This window comes from Capsella rubella, unplaced genomic scaffold (assembly GCF_000375325.1).
Source record: "Capsella rubella cultivar Monte Gargano unplaced genomic scaffold, Caprub1_0 scaffold_7, whole genome shotgun sequence".
In the NCBI taxonomy this organism is placed as follows: Eukaryota; Viridiplantae; Streptophyta; class Magnoliopsida; order Brassicales; family Brassicaceae; genus Capsella; species Capsella rubella.
In genome coordinates, this window is record NW_006238917.1 from 10,077,597 (window position 1) to 10,103,250 (window position 25,654).

General features: G+C 36.7%; 5 protein-coding genes across 11 annotated transcripts; 2 read left to right on the top strand and 3 right to left on the bottom strand.

The window, feature by feature from the left end:
* Positions 1 to 1,119: 1,119 nt before the first annotated feature.
* Positions 1,120 to 3,796, bottom strand: LOC17878194 (serine/threonine protein phosphatase 2A 59 kDa regulatory subunit B' gamma isoform). Its single transcript, XM_006283486.2, has 3 exons — positions 3,396 to 3,796; positions 1,926 to 3,243; positions 1,120 to 1,851 (listed from the first exon to the last, which is right to left on the bottom strand). Exons 2-3 carry the CDS (start codon positions 3,096 to 3,098, stop codon positions 1,474 to 1,476), a joined length of 1,551 nt encoding a protein of 516 aa, XP_006283548.1. The 5' UTR covers positions 3,099 to 3,243; positions 3,396 to 3,796; the 3' UTR covers positions 1,120 to 1,473.
* A 305-nt stretch (positions 3,797 to 4,101) lies between these two features.
* Positions 4,102 to 6,220, bottom strand: LOC17877925 (plant UBX domain-containing protein 5). The gene is made up of 4 exons (XM_006283718.2): positions 5,674 to 6,220; positions 5,087 to 5,378; positions 4,777 to 4,872; positions 4,102 to 4,651 (listed from the first exon to the last, which is right to left on the bottom strand). Exons 1-4 carry the CDS (start codon positions 6,177 to 6,179, stop codon positions 4,262 to 4,264), a joined length of 1,284 nt encoding a protein of 427 aa, XP_006283780.1. The 5' UTR covers positions 6,180 to 6,220; the 3' UTR covers positions 4,102 to 4,261.
* A 1,043-nt stretch (positions 6,221 to 7,263) lies between these two features.
* Positions 7,264 to 14,526, top strand: LOC17877856 (pre-mRNA-processing-splicing factor 8A). Of its 4 annotated transcripts, none has more exons than XM_023778654.1 (3): positions 7,922 to 8,080; positions 8,219 to 8,341; positions 8,455 to 14,526. In XM_023778654.1, the coding sequence occupies exons 1-3, from the start codon at positions 8,015 to 8,017 to the stop codon at positions 14,350 to 14,352; spliced, it is 6,087 nt and encodes a 2,028-aa protein (XP_023634422.1). In that variant the 5' UTR covers positions 7,922 to 8,014; the 3' UTR covers positions 14,353 to 14,526. The 4 variants fall into 4 exon arrangements, with proteins under 4 accessions (XP_023634421.1, XP_023634422.1, XP_023634423.1 ...); XM_023778655.1 differs by having other exon boundaries at positions 8,011 to 8,080; positions 8,215 to 8,341; XM_023778656.1 differs by lacking the exon at positions 7,922 to 8,080 and having other exon boundaries at positions 8,253 to 8,341; positions 8,451 to 14,526.
* Positions 14,527 to 16,049: 1,523 nt separating this feature from the next.
* On the bottom strand, positions 16,050 to 18,745 carry LOC17877475 (cytochrome P450 708A2). 4 transcript variants are annotated; one of them, XM_023779235.1, is made up of 7 exons: positions 18,510 to 18,745; positions 17,597 to 17,876; positions 17,333 to 17,482; positions 16,917 to 17,255; positions 16,638 to 16,820; positions 16,432 to 16,559; positions 16,050 to 16,330 (listed from the first exon to the last, which is right to left on the bottom strand). In XM_023779235.1, the coding sequence occupies exons 1-7, from the start codon at positions 18,716 to 18,718 to the stop codon at positions 16,210 to 16,212; spliced, it is 1,410 nt and encodes a 469-aa protein (XP_023635003.1). In that variant the 5' UTR covers positions 18,719 to 18,745; the 3' UTR covers positions 16,050 to 16,209. The 4 variants fall into 4 exon arrangements, 3 of the variants coding, with proteins under 3 accessions (XP_023635003.1, XP_023635002.1, XP_023635004.1); XM_023779234.1 differs by having other exon boundaries at positions 17,597 to 17,912; XM_023779236.1 differs by having other exon boundaries at positions 17,597 to 17,871; positions 18,510 to 18,635.
* Positions 18,746 to 23,253: 4,508 nt separating this feature from the next.
* LOC17880360 (BAHD acyltransferase BIA1) lies at positions 23,254 to 24,851 on the top strand. Its single transcript, XM_006284935.2, has one exon. It carries the CDS (start codon positions 23,343 to 23,345, stop codon positions 24,669 to 24,671), a length of 1,329 nt encoding a protein of 442 aa, XP_006284997.1. The 5' UTR covers positions 23,254 to 23,342; the 3' UTR covers positions 24,672 to 24,851.
* The last annotated feature ends 803 nt before the right edge of the window (positions 24,852 to 25,654 follow it).

The window sequence follows — 25,654 nt, forward strand, 5'->3', positions numbered from 1 at the left end:
TGTATGATTTGTCTCTTGTTGTTGTTCTTAAGTCTTCGAGTATGGCTCCATTTTATACAGGTCTTCTTTGACATATTAGTTAAGATTTCTTCAATTCAACAGTTGTCATTATTTCTATTAAGAGTAAGCTATTATGATTTTTTTCCAATATATTTTGATTGTTATACATAGTAGATTTTCTTTCATTTCTAAAATATTATGATTTTTAAGACATAAAGAAAGAATAGGTCAATATCACAATATATGCTGACTAATTGATTACATATATATCATATATTTTCTTTGTCTGTCACAAATATATTGATTCAATGCCTTTTTAGGTTATATTATTCTATTTTTAAAAACCAAAATTTATTTTTAAATCTAAATAAATTACTTGCAGAAAATGAGCTAAATTTTATTGTATCAAAAAGATATATATAATAACTAAACAATAATAATGATAGTCTAACTATTAACTAGAATTCAAAAATGTTCGAAGTTCCACTGCTTATATATACTTTGTCTGAACACCGATACCAATAAAAAAGTACGAAATATGCATAATAAAGATAATATGGTGATTTTGGGTATTATTATATATATTTTATAACTAAAAATTATTTCAATTTATACCATTAAAATATAAAATAAATGCATTTGGATTTATTTATAAATTTTTTAGGAATATGAAATACATAAAAAACGGTCATGTTTAGAAATTTATAAATTTCGTTCCACAAAAGGGAAAGAAAAAGAAGTTGACTTTGAATTTGTATGAATGAGTTGGCTTGGGTTGCTGAGTCGTCGGTGACAAAGAAATTGAACACCATTCATTGACTTAAAGAACAAAGAGTGATGGATTTTGTTAAATAAATGGTAATTAGGGTAAAAAAGCTCTTATAAAATGATGTTGTAAAATGTTAGTGGACCGGATTTAAGATAAAATTAGGCCCATTAAAACCAAAGTCTATCAAGAATTTAAAATCGGATCAGGTTATGGTGTCGAGTAGTAATGGATCCGATTGAGTCAACGCCGAAGTCAAAGGATAAAAGAGTAAAAGACTACTTGTTGGGTCGAGAGAGCTATTTCATTTGTTACATGCTCATTTTCTTGGTCACAGCTTTCTAACACAAGAGTAGTTCAAGTTCAATGCATAAAACACAATTCATTTCACAATACAATACGAATAATTGTTCAGTTGTCTCTCTCAAGAACTATTTCTATAAGCCATATTACATATTGTTTTTCCAACTCCTCTATATGAGCTGAGTAAGGTAAAAAAAAAGCTCAGGAAAAACAAACAATTGAATCCAGAAACCTGAAAAATTGTCATATAAAAAGTATTCACTGATGGTATTAGTATTACCCTTCTTGATCATCGCGCTTTATCTTCTCCCTTCAAGGACCTATCCTGATGCTTGAAATGTATTTGATACAACTCTGCTGGATCATTTAAAAGTATTGTCTCGATAATTAAGAGCAGAAAGTGTTCAACTACCCGAAGTTTTACCGGTTGTGAGAGTAACCGAAGATGAAAATCTGGGGACGAGCACTGCCTCGTTGCTTACGGATTTGGAAGCTGCCAAGTCTTCCAAAAGCTTCCACGTTGCTTCTCGTTTGGCTACGACCTCGGTTTCATTTGCTTCATCCTCTTGGAACTTTGCTAAGCATTCATCAAACAGAACTTGGTCTGTCTCTGCCAGTACCTTTCTCACATTTAAAGTCAGACTCTGAACTGCTTGGTTCCAATGGCCCCGTGTGTTTCTCTCCATAGCTGGGAAGACAATTGGCATTATCACTTTATGGTTTTGAGTAATCAGGTTTCTTATGTGATCGTTGTTCCATAGAAATAGAGCCCTTTCAGCCACCTGACAAAAGAAGCAACTTTGAATCTAACAACTCTTAGCAGTATTTTACACATTAAGAAAACCGAGAGTCGAACCTGAAAATGTGAACTGTTGAGGCATCGGGCGATTTGACGGAACAAAGGAACCATACACCGCTGAAACTCAGCTGCTTGAGTTGCTTCTAAAACCTCTTCCAACTCCCCAAGAAACATAACTTCCTTTGAACTGTTAGTCACAGGCCAATACTTTAGAAGGCCTCTAATGACGGTATCAGCAAGCTTGAAATCTTTTTCTACAAACTGAACAATGCAATACGAAAGCTGTTGATGATAGGCAGCTGCACATTTAGGTCTGTGGAGTGGAATCAAGGCCCGGACAAGGAAGAGCTTATGCTCTTCTTTCAACGGCAATGCGAAACCATTAATTATACTTCCGAGAATCTCAAGCAACTCTGCAATACCGTTGTGCTTTTCGGTTTCGAAAATAAACCTGTAGAAGATATTGTTGATCGCCTTTCTGATAAAAGGTCGGTGCACCATGAATTTCCCGTATATTCGATGGAGAATGGTTTTTAGATATTCCCTCTCCCTTTGGTCTTCAGAGTCAAACAAATCCAAGAGCTTCAAGACAAACGAATGGTCGATATATCTCTTAGCAAGCTTCGCATCAGTCATGGGAGAGGCAACAAATCTGAGTAGAAGCTCATAAACAACTTGAAGATGAGGCCAAGCCGGCTCCAACGCAGGTTCCTCGTCATCCACATCAAGCGTTTCAAGGATTTTGCTCTCATGATTCACAGAAGGAAACGTCCTGAAAAGATTAACCACAGCAACCTTTGCAATCTCCTGCATCGCAGCATCACTCAACTTTGTAGAAACCGTTGCTATATAATCAACAAGCTCCAGCAAAGTCTGTCTCTTTATCTCTTTCTCTCTCAGATTCTTGGACGGATCACTAAAGTCGAACACAACGCAACACATGCTCAATTTCTTGATAAACAGATTAGGTTTCTCCAAGCTGGGCACATCCCTAAAGCTTGGCAAAGCTTCGTAAACCCCATTGACTTGATTGGTTCTGTTAGAGCTCGTAGAGGAAGGAGCAACAGTCCCATTTGCTCCATTTGATTTGGAGGAAGGCTTGGAGATGTTACTAGTACCCGAGTTAGGTACGTAATATGAATTAACCCCACCTTCTCCGTTTGGATTAGAGTCATTGTGAGATGATTTCGAAGGCTTTCTGGGCAATTTCCCAAAAATCTGCTTGATCATAATTGCAGAAACCCTAAAAAAAAGGGCTAAAAACCCCTACTTCGCCGCAAAAGAATGAGCTGAATACGTAACTTTTGCCGTGCAAAACCAGTAAAACCCCCAATAGCTTTGGTTCGAATTACAAAACCCTAATCATTGAACAGCCCTGCATGCATAGGAATACAAAAACCCAAATTCAAAATCGAAAACACAAACTCGGATGTAGAATGGTATATATAGACACATAAAGATCCAATAAAAATGAAAACTTTGGGAGAGTTACGAATTAGAGAAAGAGGAGGAAGAAGAAGAGCTTACAAATGGCGGATGAGTAGAGACAGAGATCTGGGGGCAGTGGAGGAGATGAATTGAAATAAAAAGAAACCCTAAGAAAATGGGAGCAAAGGAAGGATCTTTGTGATAAACCCCTGTTAAAAAGAAAACAGCTCCTTTTTGTTTTCTCGCCTCTCAAACTGAATCGAGCAAGAGAAAGAGAGAGAGAGAGAGAAAACACAGAGAAAGAGAGGTAAAGGCAACGAAGCCACAGCAAAGAGAAGAAAAATCTGGGAAGATACAGAACACAATACCAAGGTTAAGGTTGTAATGAAAAACAAAAATAGGAAAAAAAAAAAGAAAATTATTAATAATTGTCTTTTGTCTCCTTCGCTATCTCTTCCTCTGTAGATTTTCACTGTAAACTAAAATCTTTCACAATACCTCTGGCGTTCTTCGGATTCCGAATAACAGAGACATTATACAAATAAAAGAACTAAAATAAATAATAATTATTTTTTTTTGGACAGATGGGCAGGTAGGATAATTTACCTTTATGTCCCTGATTTAAGGGGAGCGTGTTTGCTTGTGATGTGTGTGGGAGTTTATGGAACAACTGGTCAATTTCGTAAATTCACGAGTCCATGTATACAAGTAATTCGCTTATTGGATAATTCTTTTCTGATTATTCTGTCTAAAAGATATGGTGGTTGAGTCGTTAGCAATGGGTATATATATTATAGAAGACAAATGAAATAAATAATTAAAACTGACTAATAAATCTGAAGAAAAGAGGTTTGATGAATCTAAAAATTATCCAAGGCCTTTGGAGCATTGACCAAATGGTTCAAGTCAGCTATCATAAGGTTCGAAAACCAATTAAAACCAACAGAGAGGGATGTTTAGTAAGTCTAGAATTTCTGGATGACGACTGAGTTAGCAATGCCGGCTTGCTCGATGGTTTGGTCCAAGTCTGTCAGTTGTTTAGGAGGGAACCCCATGGTTAGTAGCTGGTATTCTTTGGAGCCGCCGGGTCTTGAAGCGTCGATGAACCCACGCACGTCTCTGACAGTGTGGTGGTTATTGAACCTGGAGACGAGGCGTGTTCCGTCTGCTAATCTGAGCTGGATCGAGGTAGTTGGTGCTGCTGGATCTACTATTAGCCCTCTTGATGGTGCTGGTGCTGTGTTCATTGGGGCGGATGAGGTTTGTGGTTCTGCAGCAGCTGAACTTGATCCGGATCCACTTGCTCCTAGAGTTCTTCCTACACCTTGAAATGGAGTTTTGGGTTTTGGTTGTTCCTGTGAGTCAAGAGAGATTCAAATATCAAAAGAATTCTTGACAATATGGTTGCAAAATTCTACTATAGTGGCTTATTCAGAGAATATGCTAACTAGAAATATTTTTTAAAGGGAATGAGACTTACTGTGAAATTTTCTTCACGCCTGACAAGGTCGACATGAACACCGATCTTTCTATCTTCAGGTTCAAGTTCATGGGGGCACTCTGACTTTACGATGCTCTGCAAAAGACAACATATGTATTTAAGGATTAGAATGCATCAAAGTGAACTGTGACAAGTACCAGCTGCTCAATAACTAGGCATTAGAAAAAAAATTATATCAGAGAAATAATAATGATACCAGAAGAAGCCTATTTCAGTATTGCAGAAGAGGCGGGTCAAATTGAGTTCCATGGTACTGTATTATTAATCAGAGAAAGATTCAGATATTTACCTCCATAAAGTCTTTGTTTTCCGGGTCATTAAACACTCTCAACGGACCATCATTAACGGTGAAACCATTCAACCAGAAAGTGATGGTGTGCATAACCATCTGAGGCTGGTCTTGCTGTTGTTGCTGAGGAGTAGAGGAAACAGTTTCACCAGACAACAATCGTGCAGCTCCAGTGAAGCTCCTAGAAGCTGATCTTGATGATTCAACAGGTCTGTCTACAGCTACCTGCCTAGCTTGGTCAAATAGTGCATCAACATCTTTTGGCTTCTTAGGATCTTGCACCATCATCCCACTGAAACACATAGCACAAAGAAAACATTATCAACTACACAAATATATGCCTTCTCAAGATAAAAACAAGAATTCCAAGAAAGACTCAGAAACCACTGCAAACAAGATATGGTCATCCCTACATTATCATTCATCATAGACTTCATAGTGCCCTAATTCATTTCAAACCACATTGCATTTGTACAGTGCCCTAATTCACTATCTATTCTCGACAAGTATTCTCAACTAAGTATTTCTCAATTCATGATCAGATCTACTTTAAAACGAAACAATAAAGAACGAGTAAGAGACTTTACCTCTTCTCTCCACCAGTATAATACTCATTCGCCTCATCAGAATCACTGCCCTCACCATCAGCAGGAGAACGGTTCAGATCGGCGAACGTACGGATATTCCCAGCTTGTTGACGGCTCCTAGTACCTCTACTCCCAGAAGGATTCTCAGCTTCCTTACTCTCTCCAGCGCCGCCTCTCGATCGGAGACCGTAAGGAGCAGCGCGAGAAGACGGAGATGGTGATCGTGATCGCGAAGGAGAAGGAGAGGTTTCAGAAGGAGTGTAATCGGGGGAGTGAGATTGAGAAGGAGATTGTACAGCGGCAACCGAAGAAGTCGGTTGTGGTGGTCCGGTAGGGTTTGGTACGACGGCTGCGGCTGCAGCGGCATCGTTATCGAGGAAAGTTGAAACGGCAGAGTCAAGATCCCAACGGTGACTTTCGAGGAAGAAGGTAGCTTCTTCTCTTGATGATGAAGTAATCTCGACGAAGGAGTTGATCAGATTCTCGTTCATCTCCGTCGTCGCCATTAGCTTTCTGATTTTTTTTCTTTCTTCTATCTTCTACTATTTTTTTATTTATATATATCTTGAGAATATCTTCCTTTTCTCACCGTCAAACTTCTCTTTACATACGTTTCGAATACACGGCGTCTAATGGGCCTTAAAGCTTTGGGCCTTTTAATCTCTTTAATGTCTAATGGGCCTTCTCTTTACATAATAACAGTAGTGTAGACGACGGTAAGAGCAAAAGAGTGAAAGACGAGAAAGTGTCATTTTACAAGCTTCTCTCGTTTGCTGACAAAAATGTCATAGTTTTGATGATTGTTCGAATTTGGTATTACTAGGTATCATGCTTGGTTATTAAAGGTTCGATTCTCTGTTCAAATCTTTTAGAGAGTTTCGAATCTGCTTTGATTTTGGTTTTAGAGTGTTCGACGATTGAGTTATGATTCTGGGTTTTATAGTTTGGTTCCGGTTCGATTACGGTTTGATTTCGGTTCTATTATTGTTTGATTATGATTTCTCCTATTGTATCTTGTACTCTTATGTGTCCATTACAGGGATTTACGAATTACGACAAGAAAAGACCAAGAAGAAGCTGAGATCAGAGAAGAACAAATCGAGCTACATTCAAAAAACAAAAGTGAGTTACTTTTAAAAGTTTTGTTTGTGTTTTTGGTTATAGACAAAATTGTGGATTTTGATGGTCTTTTTGCACTTTGGATATAGATAGATAGTAATATAATAACTTTTGATTTTTTTTTGTTTAAGTTCTATCTTATAAAATCAAAATTTTAAAATCAGACAACAACTGAACTATGATTTGTATCATGAAACTAATATATATTTTTTTTTCTCTGTTACATACTTACAGTATTTTATAGAAGAAAATTTAAAACTTTTAATATATGGATTAAGGTTTTTTGTCATTATCTAAATTTAATATCATTGTATTTTTAGCAATTTTAAATTAGGTAACCACGTTTTAAATTAACATATCCCACATTGCTTAGGAATATGAGGGAGGGCGGTTTATGCCCTATATAAATACTCTGCGATATTTTTATAAACTTTTTCACTTTAGACGTCGTATTAAGGCGGTGATTAGCGATTTCGTAACACAGATTTGCTCTGAAATTTTAGGGTTTCGTCCTAAACGACTCTGTTCGTGTTCGGTGTCTGAATTCGCAATTCCGAAGCTATGTGTACCGACGTTGATATGCCTTTAGCACCAGCTTGTACCGGCGACTCAACGATGCTGTCTCCGTCTCGTTATCAATTAGAGGCGAAACTGAATGTGAAGAGCAGAATCTGGAATCAACTAAATTCAAACCGTTACGGTGATAAGAGAAGGCTAGGGTTCATGGAGACTCAGAAGGAAGATATGCCACCAGAGCATCTAAGGAAGATTGTGAGAGAACATGGTGATATGTCATCGAAGAAGTATCGTAACGACAAGCGAGTTTATCTCGGTGCTCTTAAGTTTGTTCCACACGCTGTCTTTAAGCTTTTGGAGAACATGCCTATGCCTTGGGAACAGGTTAGAGATGTTAAGGTTTTGTATCACATTACTGGAGCTATTACGTTTGTTAATGAGATTCCTTTGGTTGTTGAACCTGTTTACATGGCTCAATGGGGTACTATGTGGATTATGATGCGTAGGGAGAAGAGAGACCGTAGACATTTTAAGAGGATGCGGTTTCCACCGTTTGATGATGAGGAGCCTGTTCTGGATTATGCTGATAATTTGATGGATGTTGATCCTTTGGAGCCTATTCAGTTGGATCTTGATGAGGGAGATGATTCTTGTGTGTACAATTGGTTTTATGACCATAGGCCACTTTTGAAGACGAGTATGATCAATGGTCCGAGTTACAAGAGGTGGAATCTTTCACTTCCGGTTATGGCAACGCTTCACAGGCTTGCAGGTCAGTTGCTTTCTGATCTTGTTGATCGGAACTATTTCTATTTGTTTGATATGCCATCGTTCTGCACTGCCAAGGCGTTGAATATGTGTATACCTGGTGGTCCTAAGTTTGAACCTTTGTATCGTGATATGGAGAAAGGTGATGAGGAATGGAACGAGTTTAATGACATCAACAAGGTTATCACTCGATCAAGGCTGCGAACTGAAGGCAGGATTGCGTTTCCCTACTTGTACAATAACAGGCCAAGGAAAGTTAAGCTATGTGCGTATCACACTCCAATGGTTATGTTTATCAAGACAGAGGATCCTGATCTTCCTGCGTTTTATTATGATCCGTTAATTAACCCGATTAGCAACACTTTTCATGACAGGAAGGTTTATGATGAGGATGAATTTGTTTTACCAAACGGAGTGGAGCCTTTGCTGCTAGATACTCAGCTTTACACTGACACTACAACTGATGGGATTTCGTTGTTGTTTGCACCAAGACCTTTCAATATGAGATCTGGGAAGACACGACGGGCAGAAGATATACCGCTGGTGTCGGAGTGGTTTAAGGAGCACTGTCCTTCATCACATCCGGTCAAAGTTCGGGTTAGTTACCAGAAGCTTTTGAAATGTTATGTTCTGAATGAGTTGCACCGTAGACCACCTAAAGCTCAGAAGAAAAAGCACTTGTTCCGATCTCTCGCAGGTACTAAGTTTTTCCAAAGCACTGAACTTGATTGGGTTGAAGCGGGTCTGCAAGTTTGTCGGCAGGGGTATAATATGTTGAATCTGTTGATTCACAGGAAGGGTTTAAACTACCTGCATCTAGATTACAACTTCAACCTCAAGCCAGTTAAGACTTTGACGACTAAAGAGCGCAAGAAGTCTCGTTTTGGGAATGCTTTCCATCTCTGTCGCGAGATTCTCAGGCTGACAAAACTTGTAGTTGACGCAAATGTCCAGTTCAGGTTGGGGAATGTTGACGCCTTCCAATTGGCTGATGGTCTGCAATATATTTTCTCCCATGTTGGCCAATTGACAGGTATGTATCGCTATAAGTACAGGCTGATGAGACAGATTAGGATGTGTAAGGATTTAAAGCACTTGATTTACTACCGTTTTAATACTGGCCCTGTGGGTAAAGGACCAGGGTGTGGGTTTTGGGCTCCAATGTGGAGAGTGTGGTTGTTTTTCCTCCGTGGAATAGTTCCTCTACTTGAACGATGGTTAGGAAATCTTCTTGGACGTCAATTTGAGGGGCGTCATTCAAAAGGAGTGGCAAAGACCGTCACAAAACAAAGAGTCGAGAGCCATTTTGATTTGGAGCTTCGATCTGCTGTCATGCATGATGTTGTTGATGCCATGCCAGAGGGAATCAAGCAGAATAAAGTGCGGACGATAGAGCAGCACCTTAGTGAGGCATGGCGGTGTTGGAAAGCTAATATTCCTTGGAAGGTTCCTGAACTGCCTGTGCCAGTTGAGAATTTGATCCTCCGGTATGTGAAGCATAAGGCTGATTGGTGGACAAATGTTACTCACTACAATCGTGAACGCATCAGAAGAGGTGCAACTGTTGATAAGACAGTTTGTAGAAAGAATCTTGGAAGAATGACTCGTCTTTGGTTAAAGACAGAACAGGAAAGACAGCACAATTACCTGAAAGACGGTTCACCTGTAACCCCAGAAGAAGCCGTGGCAACTTATAGAACTACAGTAGAGTGGCTGGAAGCAAGGAAATTTTCACCAATTCCATTCCCTCCTCTGTCGTACAAACATGAGACAAAGTTGCTCATCCTCGCCCTTGAGAGACTGAAAGAATCATGTGGAGGTGAAAGGTTGAACCAGCAACAGCGAGAAGAGCTTGGTTTAATTGAACAAGCGTATGACAACCCTCATGAAACTCTAGCACGGATTAAACGTCACCTTTTCACACAACGTCAGTTCAAAGAAGTGGGCATTGAGTTTATGGATCTCTACAGCTATTTGATACCGGTCTATGAAATTGATCCTTTAGAGAAAATTACGGATGCCTATCTTGATCAATACTTGTGGTATGAGGCTGACAAGCGCCACTTGTTTCCGAACTGGATTAAGCCTGCAGACTCAGAGCCGCCACCTCTTCTAGTTTACAAGTGGTGTCAGGGTATAAATAATTTGCAAGGCATATGGGACACATCCGATGGGCAGTGTGTGGTGATGCTCCAGACAAAGTTTGAAAAGTTGTTTGAGAAGGTTGATTTCACATTATTGAACAAGCTTCTTCGTTTGATTGTTGACCCCAGTATTGCAGACTACGTGACTGCCAAGAATAATGTGGATCTGTCTTACAAGGATATGAGACATACTAACTCATATGGTCTCATTAGGGGACTTCAGTTCTCATCCTTTGTTACTCAGTTTTATGGACTAGTGTTGGATCTTTTGCTTCTTGGTTTAACTAGAGCGAGTGAGATTGCTGGCCGACCGCAGATGCCTAACGAGTTTATGACCTATTGGGATACAAAAGTTGAGACGCGACATCCTATAAGACTATATTCTCGGTATATAGACAAGGTGCATATAATGTTTAAATTTAGCCATGAAGAGGCTCGAGATCTTATTCAACGTTATCTTAGGGAGCATCCTGATCCCAACAATGAGAACATGGTGGGGTATAACAACAAGAAGTGCTGGCCGAGAGATGCCAGGATGAGGTTGATGAAACATGATGTCAATCTTGGTAGAAGTATCTTCTGGGAAATGAAGAACCGTCTTCCGCGGAGCCTTACAACTTTTGAGTGGGAGAATAGCTTTGTCTCTGTGTACAGCAAAGACAATCCTCATCTGCTGTTCAACATGTGTGGATTTGAAATCCGCATACTTCCAAAAGTCAGAATGAGCCAAGAAGCTTTCAGCAACATAGGGGATGGTGTATGGAATTTACAGAATGAACAGACTAAAGAGAAGACTGCCGTTGCTTTTCTGCGGGTTGATGAAGAACACATGAAGGTGTTTGAGAATCGTGTGAGGCAAATTTTGATGTCATCAGGGTCAACCACATTTACCAAAATCGCTAATAAATGGAACACAACTTTGATAGGTCTCATGACTTATTTTCGCGAAGCCACTCTGCATACGCCAGAGCTCATTGATCTGTTGGTTAAAGGTGAAAGTAAAATCCAAACAAGGATTAAGATTGGGCTGAACTCAAAGATGCCTAGTCGATTTCCTCCTGTTGTCTTTTACACTCCGAAGGAACTCGGCGGGCTTGGAATGCTGTCTATGAGTCATATTTTAATTCCACAAAGTGATATTCAGTACAGCAGGCAAACAGACGTTGGTGTTACCCACTTTAGGAGTGGAATGAGTCAAGGAGAGGATTTGAAGATACCCAATCTTTACCGTTACATACAGCCATGGGAAAGTGAGTTTATTGATTCACAGCGGGTGTGGGCAGAATATGCCTTAAAGAGGCAGGAGGCACAGGCCCAAAATAGACGGCTTACACTTGAGGATCTGGAAGACTCTTGGGATAGGGGACTTCCACGTATCAACACACTGTTTCAGAAGGATAGGCACACATTAGCTTATGATAAAGGTTGGAGAGTGCGGACCGACTTCAAGCAGTACCAGGTTCTGAGACAAAATCCTTTCTGGTGGACTCATCAGAGGCATGACGGGAAGTTGTGGAACCTAAACAATTATCGAACAGATGTAATCCAAGCTCTTGGAGGTGTTGAGAGTATTCTTGAGCACACTTTATTTAAGGCAACATACTTCCCAACATGGGAGGGTCTGTTCTGGGAGAAAGCATCTGGGTTTGAGGAATCAATGAAATATAAGAAGCTTACAAATGCACAAAGGTCTGGTCTGAACCAGATTCCTAATAGAAGATTCACGCTCTGGTGGTCGCCAACAATCAATCGAGCAAATGTTTATGTCGGTTTTCAAGTGCAGTTGGATCTAACTGGAATATTCATGCATGGAAAGATTCCCACTCTTAAGATCTCTTTGATTCAGATTTTTCGTGCCCACATGTGGCAAATGATCCACGAGAGCATCGTTATGGATCTTTGCCAAGTATTGGACCAACAAATGGATGAGTTTGGGATAGATATTGTGCAGAAGGAGACGATTCATCCAAGAAAGAGTTACAAAATGAATAGCTCTTGTGCTGATATTCTTCTGTTTGGTGTCTGTAAATGGGCAATGTCGAAGCCAAGTCTGGTGACTGACTCGAATGATATGTTTGATCAGAAAGCTGGTAATAAGTATTGGATAGATGTACAGCTTCGATGGGGAGATTATGACTCTCATGATATTGAACGTTACACTAGGGCCAAATTCATGGATTATACAACGGATAACATGTCGATTTATCCAGCTCCAACAGGTGTGATGATTGGGATTGATTTGGCATATAATGTGTATTCTGCTTATGGTAATTGGTTTCCTGGTTTAAAATCTCTGGTTACTAAAGCAATGAACAAGATTATGAAGTCAAATCCTACGTTATATGGGCTGAGAGAAAGGATAAGAAAAGGTTTGCAGTTATACTCATCTGAGCCTACAGAGCCAAATTTGTCATCTCAAAACTATGGTGAAATATTCAGCAATCAGATTATATGGTTTATTGATGATACCAACGTCTATCGTGTGACGATGCATAAGACGTTTGAAGGAAATCTGACGACAAAGCCAATCAATGGTGCACTTTTTATTTTCAATCCAAGAACTGGGCAGTTATACCTGAAGGTTATGCATACAAGCGTTTGGGCCGGTCAGAAGCGTCTTAGTCAGCTTGCAAAATGGAAAACTGCTGAAGAGGTTGCTGCGCTTGTGCGGTCTTTCCCTGTTGAAGAACAACCAAAACAACTTATTGTGACTCGTAAAGGAATGTTGGATCCCACTCAGGCCACCATGAAGGATTTCCCCAACATTGTTATCAAGGGAAGCGAACTGCAGCTTCCATTTCAGGCTTGCCTGAAGATTGAGAAATTTGGTGATCAGATTTTGAAAGCCACTGAGCCAAAGATGCTCCTCTTCAATATATATGATGATTGGTTGACAAGTATATCTTCATACACTGCCTTCTCAAGACTCATTCTTATCCTTCGTGCTCTTCATGTCAACAATGAGAAAGCTAAGATGTTATTGAAGCCCGACAAGTCTGTTGTTACTGAGACACATCACATCTGGCCTTCTTTCACTGACGACCAATGGATAAAGGTGGAGGTTGCCCTTAAAGATCTCATCCTTTCTGACTATGCCATGAAGAATACCGTGAATATATCAGCTTTGACACAGTCAGAGATAAGAGATATTATACTTGGAGCTGAGATAACTCCACCGTCTCAACAAAGGCAACAAATAGCTGCACTTGATAAACAGGCCAAAGAAGTGAGACAGCTTAGTGCAGTCACAACGAGGACCACTAATGTTCATGGTGATGCACTCATTGTCACCACCTTTAGTCCCTATGAGCAATCTACATTTGGTTCCAAAACAGATTGGCGCGTCCGTGCAATCTCAGCTACTAACCTCCATCTTAGGGTCAACCACATTTATGTGAATTCATATGACGTAAATGAAACAGGATACACCTACATAATGCCAAAGAATATCTTGAAGAAGTTCATACTCATAGCAGATCTTCGTACTCAGATTGCTGGGTATTTGTATGGTATAAGTCCCCCTGATAATCCTCAAGTCAAGGAAATTCGATGCGTTGTGATGGTGCCACAGCGAGGATCTCATCAGCAAGTTCACTTACCGTCATCTCTTCCTGAGCATGACTTCTTAAAGGATCTTGAGCCTTTGGGCTGGATGCACACACAACCTAATGAGCTTCCTCAATTGTCACCACAAGATGTTATGTCGCATGCCCGTTTTCTGGAGAATAATAAGCAATGGGACAGAGAGAAATGTATTATCTTGACTTGCAGTTTCACTCCAGGCTCATGTTCGTTGACCTCATATAAGCTGACACAAACTGGATATGAATGGGGACGTCTCAACAAGGACAGTGGCAACAATCCCCAAGATTATCTTCCAACACACTATGACAAGGTTCAAATGCTATTGAGTGACCGGTTCCTTGGGTTTTACATGGTTCCTGATAACGGACCATGGAACTATAACTTTATGGGAGTGAAGCACACAGTGAGCATGAAATACAGTTTGAATCTCGGAAACCCCAAGGAGTTCTATGACATTGAGCATCGACCCACTCATTATCTGGAGTTCAGCAATATGGAGGAGGATGATGACTTTAGCGAGAAAGATCGTGAGGACTGTTTTGCTTGACATTATATCTTTTAGTCCCTTCTTGTTACCTTTGCACCTGTGTCTTATAAGAATCTTATGTCTATGACCGCATTTATATTCTTGTTCATTGTTGGGATTAATTGATCTACAAATGTAACCAGTCTTTTGGTTTAAGTTATAACATTATTGATGCAGTGTCGAGTATTGTCTTCACTTTCTTCATATTATTGTCCTGGATTACCCAACCGTAATATGTCTTGATCTATTAGTTGGGTGTGTGTGTATATGATTTGGAGCTTGGTAAATTTTCATTTGAAACATTTTCTTGTGGCTGTCTTTTCTTGCAGGTTGATGTTATCTATGTTTTGTACTGAGGTTCGATGTAATCTATTTGTAGGATTTGTAGGATTGAAGCAGATTTGTTCACTTGTTTCCTTGGTCTTTCTCCTTTTCTCTTTACTTATGGATTCATCATTTCTCATAGTGTGTAGTATTTAGATCTTTGTATATTTATTTAACTTCTATTGTTACTTTCAGACTAAATTGGCTTCTGGTTTACTTATATTAGCATTTTGCAGGTGACGACATTGCCTAAAAGATTGACTGATAGGGCTCTGCTTAGCTCTAGGATTTCGATTGAGAACATAATAGTTTCATTTGACATTTAATCTTGTATTACCTTTTGTTGTACTTCCTTCCTTCCTGCTTGTGTGTCTTATTGTGCTATAGAGAACTTACAAGACTCATGTGTACTAAGAAACCTTAGAAATTTGAAACTAAGAACTAGTTGGTCTGAAGAGGCAACCAGTCCCGTTAGGCTCAAGCTTAGACAGAGTGTTCACTTTCTAAATCTTATTGTCCTTGATTACGAATTGTCTGAAAGTGACGGGATATATATGTTGTGTGTCTGTGGATATATTAGTTTCTCTCCGATATATAATCACGAATCTGACCGTCTTCTTGGCAGGCAATGGATCTCACTTGGAGTGTGTGTGATGCACCTGAACTTATTATGATTGGAATGGTTTGCTCACCTGTTTTTATTTAGTCTTTGTATGTTTGTTTAGTTTCTATTCTCGTTGCTTCAACTAAACTTGGCTTATGGTTAACGATCACAAATACTCTTAGGTGACACTGCCAAAAAGGTGGACTGATATGCTTTGCTCAGCTCGAGGATTTCAACTGAGAACAGATTCATTTGACATTTTAGGTAATTTTCAAAGTCCTCTTGAGTTGTGCTGCCTTAGTTCTTTATTTCTCTACTTTTCTTCCCATCTTGTTTTGTTATAAGGACTTGTAAGAAGTGTATTTTGTACACAGGGGAGCCTTTAGAAGTTAGATATCGAAAATTAGGATGTAGATCTATTGTACGCTTCTAGAGGACGATGATGGTTCTAGATAATACCAAATTGAAATGTGCTAAACTGTTTTCTGGCTTATGTTTCTGAACGGTATGCTTTTGAAGTATGGTCTGACTCTGAGATATAGATGTTATACTATATTTTGAAGATTTTGTTATAAGAATCATTTTTGAATCTGAAATCTTCGTTTTGTTATAGTTCATTAAGTCTGGTACAATTCTCCCCAGTCTTCATGTAGCATGATTCTGAAGGCAAAAGAGTTTTATAGATTAGGGAGAAGTATTACTGAAACATATCTACGTGAAACCCTCGGTTGGCTTAGCTAACTCTTGGAGAATATGCAGACGTATCTAGACTTTGAAGATTATGTTATAGTTGGTAAATTTTCACGTTGTTAATGTTATACACAAAGTGTTACGCCTACAATATTTCATTTGATAGAAACATACACATTGACCACAGTGGCTTATTAAAAGATGGTTAACCATTTTTGCAGTAATTAGAACACAAATATAAGATATACATCAAGTAATCACTAGCTCTGATAACAAAGAGAGTTATCAACTTTGGTGTCTTCTGAGAACTGAACATGAGATCCACATGGGAACATAAGCATAAACCTTCTAAGCACTATAGTCTCTTTTTTCATTGACCACCTTCAAACCATATGGGTACAAAGAAACACATGTAAGTAAAGGAAAAAAAAAAGCTTTCAACTGTTATAAATAAATCAAATCATTAGGTGATAAGAAAGAACCTGTATCTAAACAAATGATGGATAAAAATGGCCATCTGCAGCTTAGCAAACTCAGCTCCTACACATAGTCTAGAACCAGCACCAAAGGGAATGTAAGATTTGGAGAGAATTGAACCCATGTCTTCTCTCTGTAAATTTAATTATATTATATGCTGAAAATGATATAATATCGATAAAGTGGAATAGTATAAATAAACTAAATTCACCTTCCAACGCCATGGATTAAATTCTAAAGGGTCATCGTACTTCTCTGGATTGAAATGGGCATTAGCATATCCCATGAAGATCCAACCAGCTGGAATTGTATAGTCACCAACTTGGAAATCATGATCAGTTATTCTAAGTACTGTTGGTGCCGTGCTTGTGATCCTAAGCGACTCACTTATCACCTGAAATCAATTGTATATCAAGGTCAATGCACATACAACTTTAAAACTAATTAACAATTTGTGGATTGATATATGATTGTAGTAGCACACACTCACCATTTGGGTGAAAGTCATTGATTTGTATTCCTCCCATGTTAAGCCAACCTCCTTGTTGGTCTTACCATGGACAATTCTTTCATGCTCTCTTTGCAACTCTTGCATGACCTTAGGGTGGTCGCTTATGAGCTTTACCGTAGCCGCGAGGTTCCCTGGCGTTGTCTCGTTAGCAATCAAAAAGAAAGTATATATGTACTCGATCGCATTCTCGACGCTCATTTTCTCGGCTCCTCCTTCCATTTCTCCAAATATGATCTTGAAAAACTCCCCAAACTCCTCTCCTGATGCTCTCTTCTTTAATACCATCTCCTTTATTAATTTCATCATCCGCTTTCTTGCCTGTGACAAATTACATCATACAAAAATAATTATTTCCCCTCGAGTCATAAAGATTACATGAACTGAAAGACACATACCTTCATCATCCGATAGACACCAGTCCCAGGAATGTTCCAAGAGAACTGAAACCACTCTCTTGGAAAACATCTCCAACATAGTGCAAGTTCTTTTGCGGCTTCCGGTTCCATTTCTCCCATAACTTTCTTCGCAAGACATTCAATTAAGATCTGTAAAGTTCGATGATATGTGTTTGATGAGAATGAGATGATCCACTAAGTAAAATATAATCTTGCCAAGATTTATAGACAGCGTAAAAAAAAAATAACAAGAGTTTTTGTTACCTTGCTTGATGTTTCCTTGACGTCAAGGCGACCGTTCTTAACTCCTTCCTCCATGTATGTGCGAGCCAAGAGATCGATGTCTTCCACCATCTTCAACTTTAAACATTGCGTACCCAACAACTGTAGTGTCAAGTTTCGAACATGTTTATGAGACTGCTTGCTCTGGATAAACAGGTTGTTTTGCCCAAATAGCCGTGCTATGCTCTTCGTGACACCAGGGACATGATTTGCCTTTGCGATTTCCACATTTAGTTCAATATCCATCGAGATGATAGCTTTGCTTCCAAATAAGCTTGTCCGAAAAACTGGTCCATATCTATTATTTTTTCCAAAAAAAGTTATACATATATTTTAAAACTTTACATAATTAAAAAACTAGATTTTTAACCCGCTGCACACTAGGGACAATTTTTTTATTTATGTTAAAATTCAAAATTTTCTATTATGCTGGAATTTGTTAAAAAATTATTAAGATGACATAATACTAAACTTAAATAAATCAGTTTGATTCGACATGTCTTATATTGATTTTGTTAAAAAATAGTATAAGAAAATTTTAACCCGTTTTGAAGTATAAAGTTAATGATATTTTAATATTTTAGTAATATCTTTAAAACTGGTTCCGTCATATAACTCGTATGTAATTGTTATTTTTCAAACAAACAAAATTTGTAATAATTGTTTCCATAGTATTTTGCATAACGATAGTAACCCGTTTTCAAATATATACAAATACAATAACTTTATACACTAATAGTAATATATTGAAGTATTCTAGTGGTAAATGAATTGATTTGTATCAGAATAATTCGGGTTTAAACCTTTCCTCCAACATAGTATTTTTTTAGGAAATGAATTAAATGCAAAAATACTAATATAGATGATGCATGCTAAAGAAAAGTTAGCAAAGAACCTGAGAACTCTCTCCTTGATGAATGTTGGAAACTGAAGAACGTCATGAGGTTTCATGAACTCAAAAGTCTCTCCAATGATCGGTAAACCCATCGACCCCGGAGGTAACTGTCCATTGGTTTTAGGATTTCTCCACTGGTAGATCCAATGAAATAGCTTAACCACAACGAGAGAAGCTAGCACAGTCAATAACTCATAAACGTCTACCATATTAGTTAACGTGTCTCTTCTTTCAACAACGAGTGAAAATGTTTGTTTGAGAGTTTACGAGTGCATGTTTCTATGACTATGAGGGAGGTACTTTCTTTAGTCTTTATATTGGTGATTTATCATAAATGATATTTATTAAAGTGAATACTCATATCTATAATAAAAAGTTTTCTCCTATAGAAAAGGTGAAATCTGAAAGATTATTAATTACTTTTTTTTTAATGTGTCTTTCATCCACCGGTATTATTTATTTCTATTAGATTTAGTTATATTATTATATTCCCTGTATCTCATTATGCAACAAGTTTTGGTTAAAAGTACAAAAAATAATAAATACTCCATCCGTTTTTTTATTTGATGTTTAAGGTTCTTACACACAAATTAATAAAACATATAAAAATCCCATTAAAACATCATTAATGAAATCAACCAATAAGAAAATATGATGTAATATATGATTGGTCAAAAAGTATTAAAAACATTTAATTTTGCATAGAAAATTGAAAACGTCACTTAAAATGAAAGATTTTTTTTTTTGCTAAAACATCGAATAAAAAGAAACGAAGGAGTACTAAATATTTATCATTGAAAAACATTTAACCAACAAAAAAATACTGCAGAATTCAAATAGTGACAAATTATTAAACTAATAGAAATTTTGCATAGAAATTTGAAAAATTCTATTAAAATATACCAAAGAAAGAAAGAAGCCTAAAAATAATTTATATTGGGACATAGAGAATATTAGGAGGTCTCTTTTCTCTTACAACCGAATATCCCAATATCCAATTTATTTTTAAGATTTCCTTTTTGTTTGTAACAAAAGATTTTTGTAAATTAACATATAGCATCCCTGATTTTAGCAAAGGTCTTTTCCTTTAAACTCAAATAACCATTACATATTTTCACTAGATTTAATTGTATCAACTTTAAAAAAAGTTTCTTTTATCTTAACCCTCAATTTATATATTATGAAAAGTGTCGATTTAACTACTTCGTTTGGAGAGAGTGTGATTGTTGTATATATACAAGGTACCAGCTACTTATTGATTTCACAGCTCCTCCAAAATATTAATAAGCTGATCTATAACAGAATTGACCTCCCTTGAGGCCTTGAGTATTCGGTGCAGCCTCGGCCTCGACATCTTATGCAAAGGTGGTTGATGGTAGGCTCTTGAAAACTCTGATCTGAAGCTCCGCTCTCAAGTTTTTTTTTATAAAGTCTCTGTTTTATTGCCTTCGAAGAAGACACTTGAGTTTGTACATATTTTTTTTCTCCATTTTGATCATGTAATACACACTTCAACTAACAAAATGAAAACGAAATTGGCATATCAGTTAGTACTATATGTGTGTATTACATGGTTGTTTAATTTAATAGAAAAATATGAGTAGGATATGGAAAATGACAATTTGTTTTAATTTTAAATTTTAATAAACAACCAAGGAACAAACAATACGTCTGTATCTTTTGTTGTAACTTGTAAGAAAATAGAAAGATTATTTGATGCTAGATTTGTAATTTTTTTAAGTATGGTTTGTTTTTTTTTTTTTATGGGTCAATAATTTTTATAAATTTGAAGGATATAAAATCAACAATAAAATCAACAGTCTCGCCTACGAAGTTGGCGGAAAATTTCTATGGATTGTGAAAAAGATAAGAAATTACTCAAAATAATATACCTTTTTAAAAATATCATTATTTTAGTTTAATGTTCCCATATACCAGCAAAATATTTTGTTTTCCCGAAAATACACCTACAAACAAAAAACAAAATTATTTTCAAGGGTTTAAAGTTCAAAATTTTGGGTTTGGTGAAATTATTTTTGATTTAGGATAAAATTTTTAGGGGATAGGACCGGGTTTAGTTTTAAGGGTGAAAATATTAATTTTATTGTTGTGCTATTTTTTGGAAAAAAATAGAGTTTTTTTGTGCACCAAGGAAAAAATATAGTTTAGTGGTTTTTTTTAAACAGTCAAAATAATATATAATAGTACTTTTTAGTTAAAAAACCCTCATTTTAGTTGTCTTTTTGTGATAATATTCCTAAAAAATACTTGAGATAAAAACTAATTCAAACAAGAAAACGTCATTACAAAACTCGTAAGTCGTAACTAAGTCATACCTAAAATAATTTGACTTAAGATCTGAATTAACCTTATGTATATTATGAATGTTCCTTGACTTTGTGATATGAAGAAAATTTGCTGAGCCATGTTAACATTTTGAATCAACAAAAACAAAGAAGTATATGTCTCGTTTACAGGGTTTTCTTAAGTCTACTTTTGCGGGTTGTGACGTTTGTTAATTGGATCGGACAAGATTTATATTTTACCAATTTTGTCAAATTTAGGGTTGATTGTGTAGTGTCGAATAGTGTTTTTAATTAAGGGAGAATCCAAAACAATACTCAATCTGGGATATTATATTGGGACCTAACAAAACTCAATATACAAATTTACATATAATAGTTATCATTTTCACGAATAGCCATTTGACCTAACCAGCAATAATTTTACAACTCATAATTACCTCATTGGACTCGGCCTTGCCTATACATGTATATTAATTATTATTACAAAAGCAATCATACTCACATAGAAAAGTCTGTTGGAACTGAATTGCGCTCCTACAAAGTCTTATATCACAAAGATATCTATTGTATGATTAGAATTTTAATCGCACTACAACGTAGAATAAAAACTTTTGATGATTTGAAATTTTCGATATTTTATTTTTAAAATTTCCAAACTAATTTTATGATTATAAAATAAATTTATATATATACTAAGACTGTGAGTTGGATTGTTGTTTATCGTATATATAAGTTAACTATATATCATTCTTATGTGGTTATTTATTTTTCTTTTCTTTTTTTTGTCGGCAAAAGTTTTGCCTACTTAATTAAGAAAAATATCTGAAGATGCAACATAAAAATCGTAAGAAATATTGCGATTATTTTTAATTTCACATTTAGAATATCTTTTTTTTTTTTTTTTTCATTTAGAATATCTTATCTAACTTAAGAACTGAAAAACACACGTAACGTTGAAGATTCACGCAATGATTCCGGCGGTTTTTTCCAAATATTGCCATTAGTCCAACCTACCGTTGGTCTTAATGACGCTCAAGTCATTTTGATCATTTTTAATGATTTGGAATTAGGGTTTGTCGTTTAGTCAATTCAATTTTGTTTCCCTTTTAATATTCATAAACACTTTCTAAAATTTTAAATACGATCAAATCTTCAATACATAGTTCTTTTTCTGTTTTAAAACTTGAATTATTGCCAATCAAATACTACAGAGTTGAGTATTTGACTAATTAATTCGAAGTTTCATCTAAGTGACGTTGTTGATCTGATTTCAGTTGAAGTTTCATTACCGAAGACGTTGATCTGATTGTAATGTCTTGGTTGACTTATGGAAGTCGCTATTACGTTAATTACATCATTTTAAACAAGATAATTTTACCTTGTTTAGCAAAAAAAGAACAACACTATATCTTGTATCTAAATATCTTTTATATTTATAGAGAAGCATTTCATATAAAAAAGCTGATGTGCCGTGTTTACAAAACTTTTAGGTGTTTAATAATAAAATACCCTTACTACTCATTATTATATACGACGAAAAAAAAAAACTCATTATTATATACATCAATATACCACGGAAATATGTAATGCAATGTTTCTTATAATCATTTAAAACTTAAAAACGTTCATTTAACTAAACAATTAAAATCCAACTAAATCAACATTTTTTTGAATGTAATGTTAATTTATTTTCAAAAGAAAGGGTTACGTGTTTACAACAAATGCATCCAAAACATGAAAAATACTGATATTTTGCTGAAAAGTTCAGAAAAGCAAGAGTGATTTAAGAGATTTCATGAAGTTGTTCTCGTTTGCAGCCAAGTTTGGAATCGGGCGTCATATATGTGATCTGCCATCCTTCGTGTCCTTGTGCATTGGTTTCGAACTTGTTGATCGATCCTTTTGATCAGGTGTCCTGTCGTGGTTTATGAGTTGCTGTGCCGCCGGTCATTACGCTCTCTCCAGATGATGTGAATGGTGGCTTGGAAGATATAGCGAGCATTGAAAAATAAACCAACATTTTAATTTTTTTGTTTCTGATAAATATCTAAAGGATTATATTAAATTCAAACAGTTGCAAAAACAATAATTCAAATGATCTTTTTTTACAACTACTAATTTAATATACTATAATACAAAAATATTATACATTTTTATAGTTAAGATGTGTGGTCATGTATTATGTTCTATTTCCTGTTAGTAAGTTATCTTTTTTCCTACTAATTATTGCTTAATCTTCTATGTATGCACAATATTGGAAAAGATGATTTTCCCTTTACATAATCAGACACGAAATATCAAGACTTTGTTTAAGTACCATAAAAAATTGAATGACAAAAAATAAATAGAACATAAAATACTAAAACTTAACATCATTCCGCACAAAGGGCGAGAGAGGCGAGTACAAGTTTAAAAGGGAACATGCCTCTTCCACATCTTCTCCACTTATCCAAATATACTCATATAATTTCTTCTATCTTAATCTTGTTACCCGTTGGCTTTTTTCTTAAGGTATCCAAGGAAGACAATGGAAGTGAAGATAGAGGTGGCGGCGAGAGAAGTGATCAAGCCTGCTTCACCATCACCTCGTGCTCGCCTTCAACTCTCCGTCCTTGATCTAAGTTGTCCCCCACACTACGTGTCGACCGTCTTCTTCTACGAACCTGACGATCTCTTAACCGTATCCCCGGAGATTTTCTCGGAAAAGCTGAAAAGATCTCTGTCCGAGACTCTTTCACGCTTCTATCCATTGGCTGGACGAATAGAAGGCGTTTCCATCAGATGTAACGACGAAGGAGCCGTGTTCACTGAGGCGCGAACCGATCTCCTACTCCCTCACTTCCTGAGAAACCTAAACACTGACTCTCTTGAGGGGTTCCTCCCGATGTTAGCCCCCGGAGATTCTCCAGGGGAGTGGCCTTTGTTGAGTGTCATGGTCACTTTCTTCGGGTCTGGATCAGGAGTTGCGGTTTCTGTCTCTGTCTCTCACAAAATCTGTGATGCAAACTCTTTCCTGACCTTTGTAAATGATTGGGCTACCACCACGGCCAAAGGGAAGTCAAATGATGTGGCCGTAACTAGTATTGAGTTCGCTGAAACGGCCATTTTTCCTCCTCCTTCTCCTCAAATGTGTATGGAATCCCCATCAACGGATTATACTTATACCATAACAAGTAAATGTGTAGTCAAGAGATTCGTCCTCGAACCCTCTAAGATTGCTGAGCTCAGACACAAGGCTGCTAGCGAAAGCGTCCCTAGACCTACACGCGTTGAAGCTATCATGTCACTTCTTTGGAAATGTGCCATAAAATCCTCACGCTCTAACTTGGTAACTCCAAGGCAAGCCATGATGGGTATGGCCATGGACTTGCGGCTTAGGATTCCATCTACTGTGTTGCCTCAAGACGCCATCGGCAACCTACAAACAGGTTTTGGTCTCAAGAATGGCGCAGAGATGGAGTTGGAGATCCCCGAAATTGTGGCCTTATTCAGGAAAGCCAAAGAAGGAGTCAACGAGATGATCAAAGAAAACCTCCAAGGCAATACACTTGGTCAGAGTTTACTGAGTTTGATGGAGAAAGCTTACTTAGAAGCAATAGACTCAGACAGATACATAATGTCTAGCTGGTGCAGAAAGCCTTTCTACAAGGTTGACTTTGGATTAGGTTGTCCGGTGTGGATGGGATACGTATCAAGGACCATTTACAACACCATGATGTATGTCCTGTTGATTGATTCAAAAGAAGGTGATGGTGTAGAAGCATGGATAAGTTTACCTGAGCAAGACATGTCTGTGTTCGTCGATGACCAAGAGTTGCTTGCTTATGCCATCCTAAATCCCCCGGTTCTGACCTAAACAGGACTACTACCAATCTTACCAAGATTGCTCTACGCTGAATTTACTAAGTCTTGTCTTTTGTGTGTTCGTTGTGATCTAAATAAAGTGAACAATCATTTGATTCTTAGTTGATGTGTTCATGCATGATCTTGATCATCTTGTTTGTAGTCTATAATAAATGGTTTATCCATCGTATGATTTGATTTAGTTTTTAGATGTATCTTGGACTTTGTGGGAAAATGTCTATAAGAAGATACAGATCTCTCTATTCATCGCCAGCTAAAATTTTATTTTCTATACTTTTATTAAAAAAAATGATCAATGAGGGTCCTCTAAATATAATAAACGAAACCTTTTCTAAACACATGTTACCACAGTGACATCGAAGGAATTTGACATGTTTCATCCAAGAATTTGATATGTATCATTTATTTTTTTGTTGTTTTTTTCATTTTTTTCATATTTTTCTTTGGTAAATAGGTTATCTCTTAATTTGTTTCTCAACTCAAATACACATCATTAATTTAAAATTCATTCATCTTTATATTAAAATAAATAAAACTATATTCTCTTAAAATTTTGAGAAACACATTTTTTTTTTAAAGAGAAATTCTCATATATTACTAGTGAAACATTATTTCATAACGCTTATTCTTCATTAACCGCAGTTGTCTCGCAAATACATTTTTCTTACATATACAGTACAGCAATATTTAACCATACCATATTATAAAATTGCTTATCCCATATAACTAAATTTACGGTTACCATTCAAACCATTAGAAGAAGGAACTTATACTTTTAAAGTTTTTTAGCCGATGGAGGATCCAAAACAAATCTCAATATGGGACACATATAATAATTATCATTTTTCTGACCCAACGAGCAATAATTTTATACTTCATAATCAACTAGGGCCACAGCTTACCTCTTTGGACTCAGCCTTGCCCTTAATAGTATTAAGGGTTCCCTTTTAAATACATCATTCATACATGTTAATT

Bases quoted from the DNA above. Each gene is read 5' to 3' on its own strand.
- LOC17880360 (XM_006284935.2), top strand. From the start codon at position 23,343: ATGGAAGTGAAGATAGAGGTGGCGGCGAGAGAAGTGATCAAGCCTGCT.
- LOC17878194 (XM_006283486.2), bottom strand. From the start codon at position 3,098: ATGATCAAGCAGATTTTTGGGAAATTGCCCAGAAAGCCTTCGAAATCA. The intron at 1,852-1,925 runs GTTCGACTCTCG...TTCTTTTGTCAG, and splicing joins TCAACAGTTCACATTTTCAG to GTGGCTGAAAGGGCTCTATT.
- LOC17877925 (XM_006283718.2), bottom strand. From the start codon at position 6,179: ATGGCGACGACGGAGATGAACGAGAATCTGATCAACTCCTTCGTCGAG. The intron at 5,379-5,673 runs GTAAAGTCTCTT...TATGTGTTTCAG, and splicing joins TATACTGGTGGAGAGAAGAG to TGGGATGATGGTGCAAGATC. The intron at 4,873-5,086 runs GTAAATATCTGA...TGTCTTTTGCAG, and splicing joins AAAACAAAGACTTTATGGAG to AGCATCGTAAAGTCAGAGTG.
- LOC17877856 (XM_023778653.1), top strand. From the start codon at position 7,354: ATGTGTACCGACGTTGATATGCCTTTAGCACCAGCTTGTACCGGCGAC.
- LOC17877475 (XM_023779234.1), bottom strand. From the start codon at position 18,718: ATGGTAGACGTTTATGAGTTATTGACTGTGCTAGCTTCTCTCGTTGTG. The intron at 17,483-17,596 runs GTAACAAAAACT...CGAACTTTACAG, and splicing joins TCAAGGAAACATCAAGCAAG to ATCTTAATTGAATGTCTTGC. The intron at 17,256-17,332 runs GTATGTGTCTTT...AATTTGTCACAG, and splicing joins GTGTCTATCGGATGATGAAG to GCAAGAAAGCGGATGATGAA.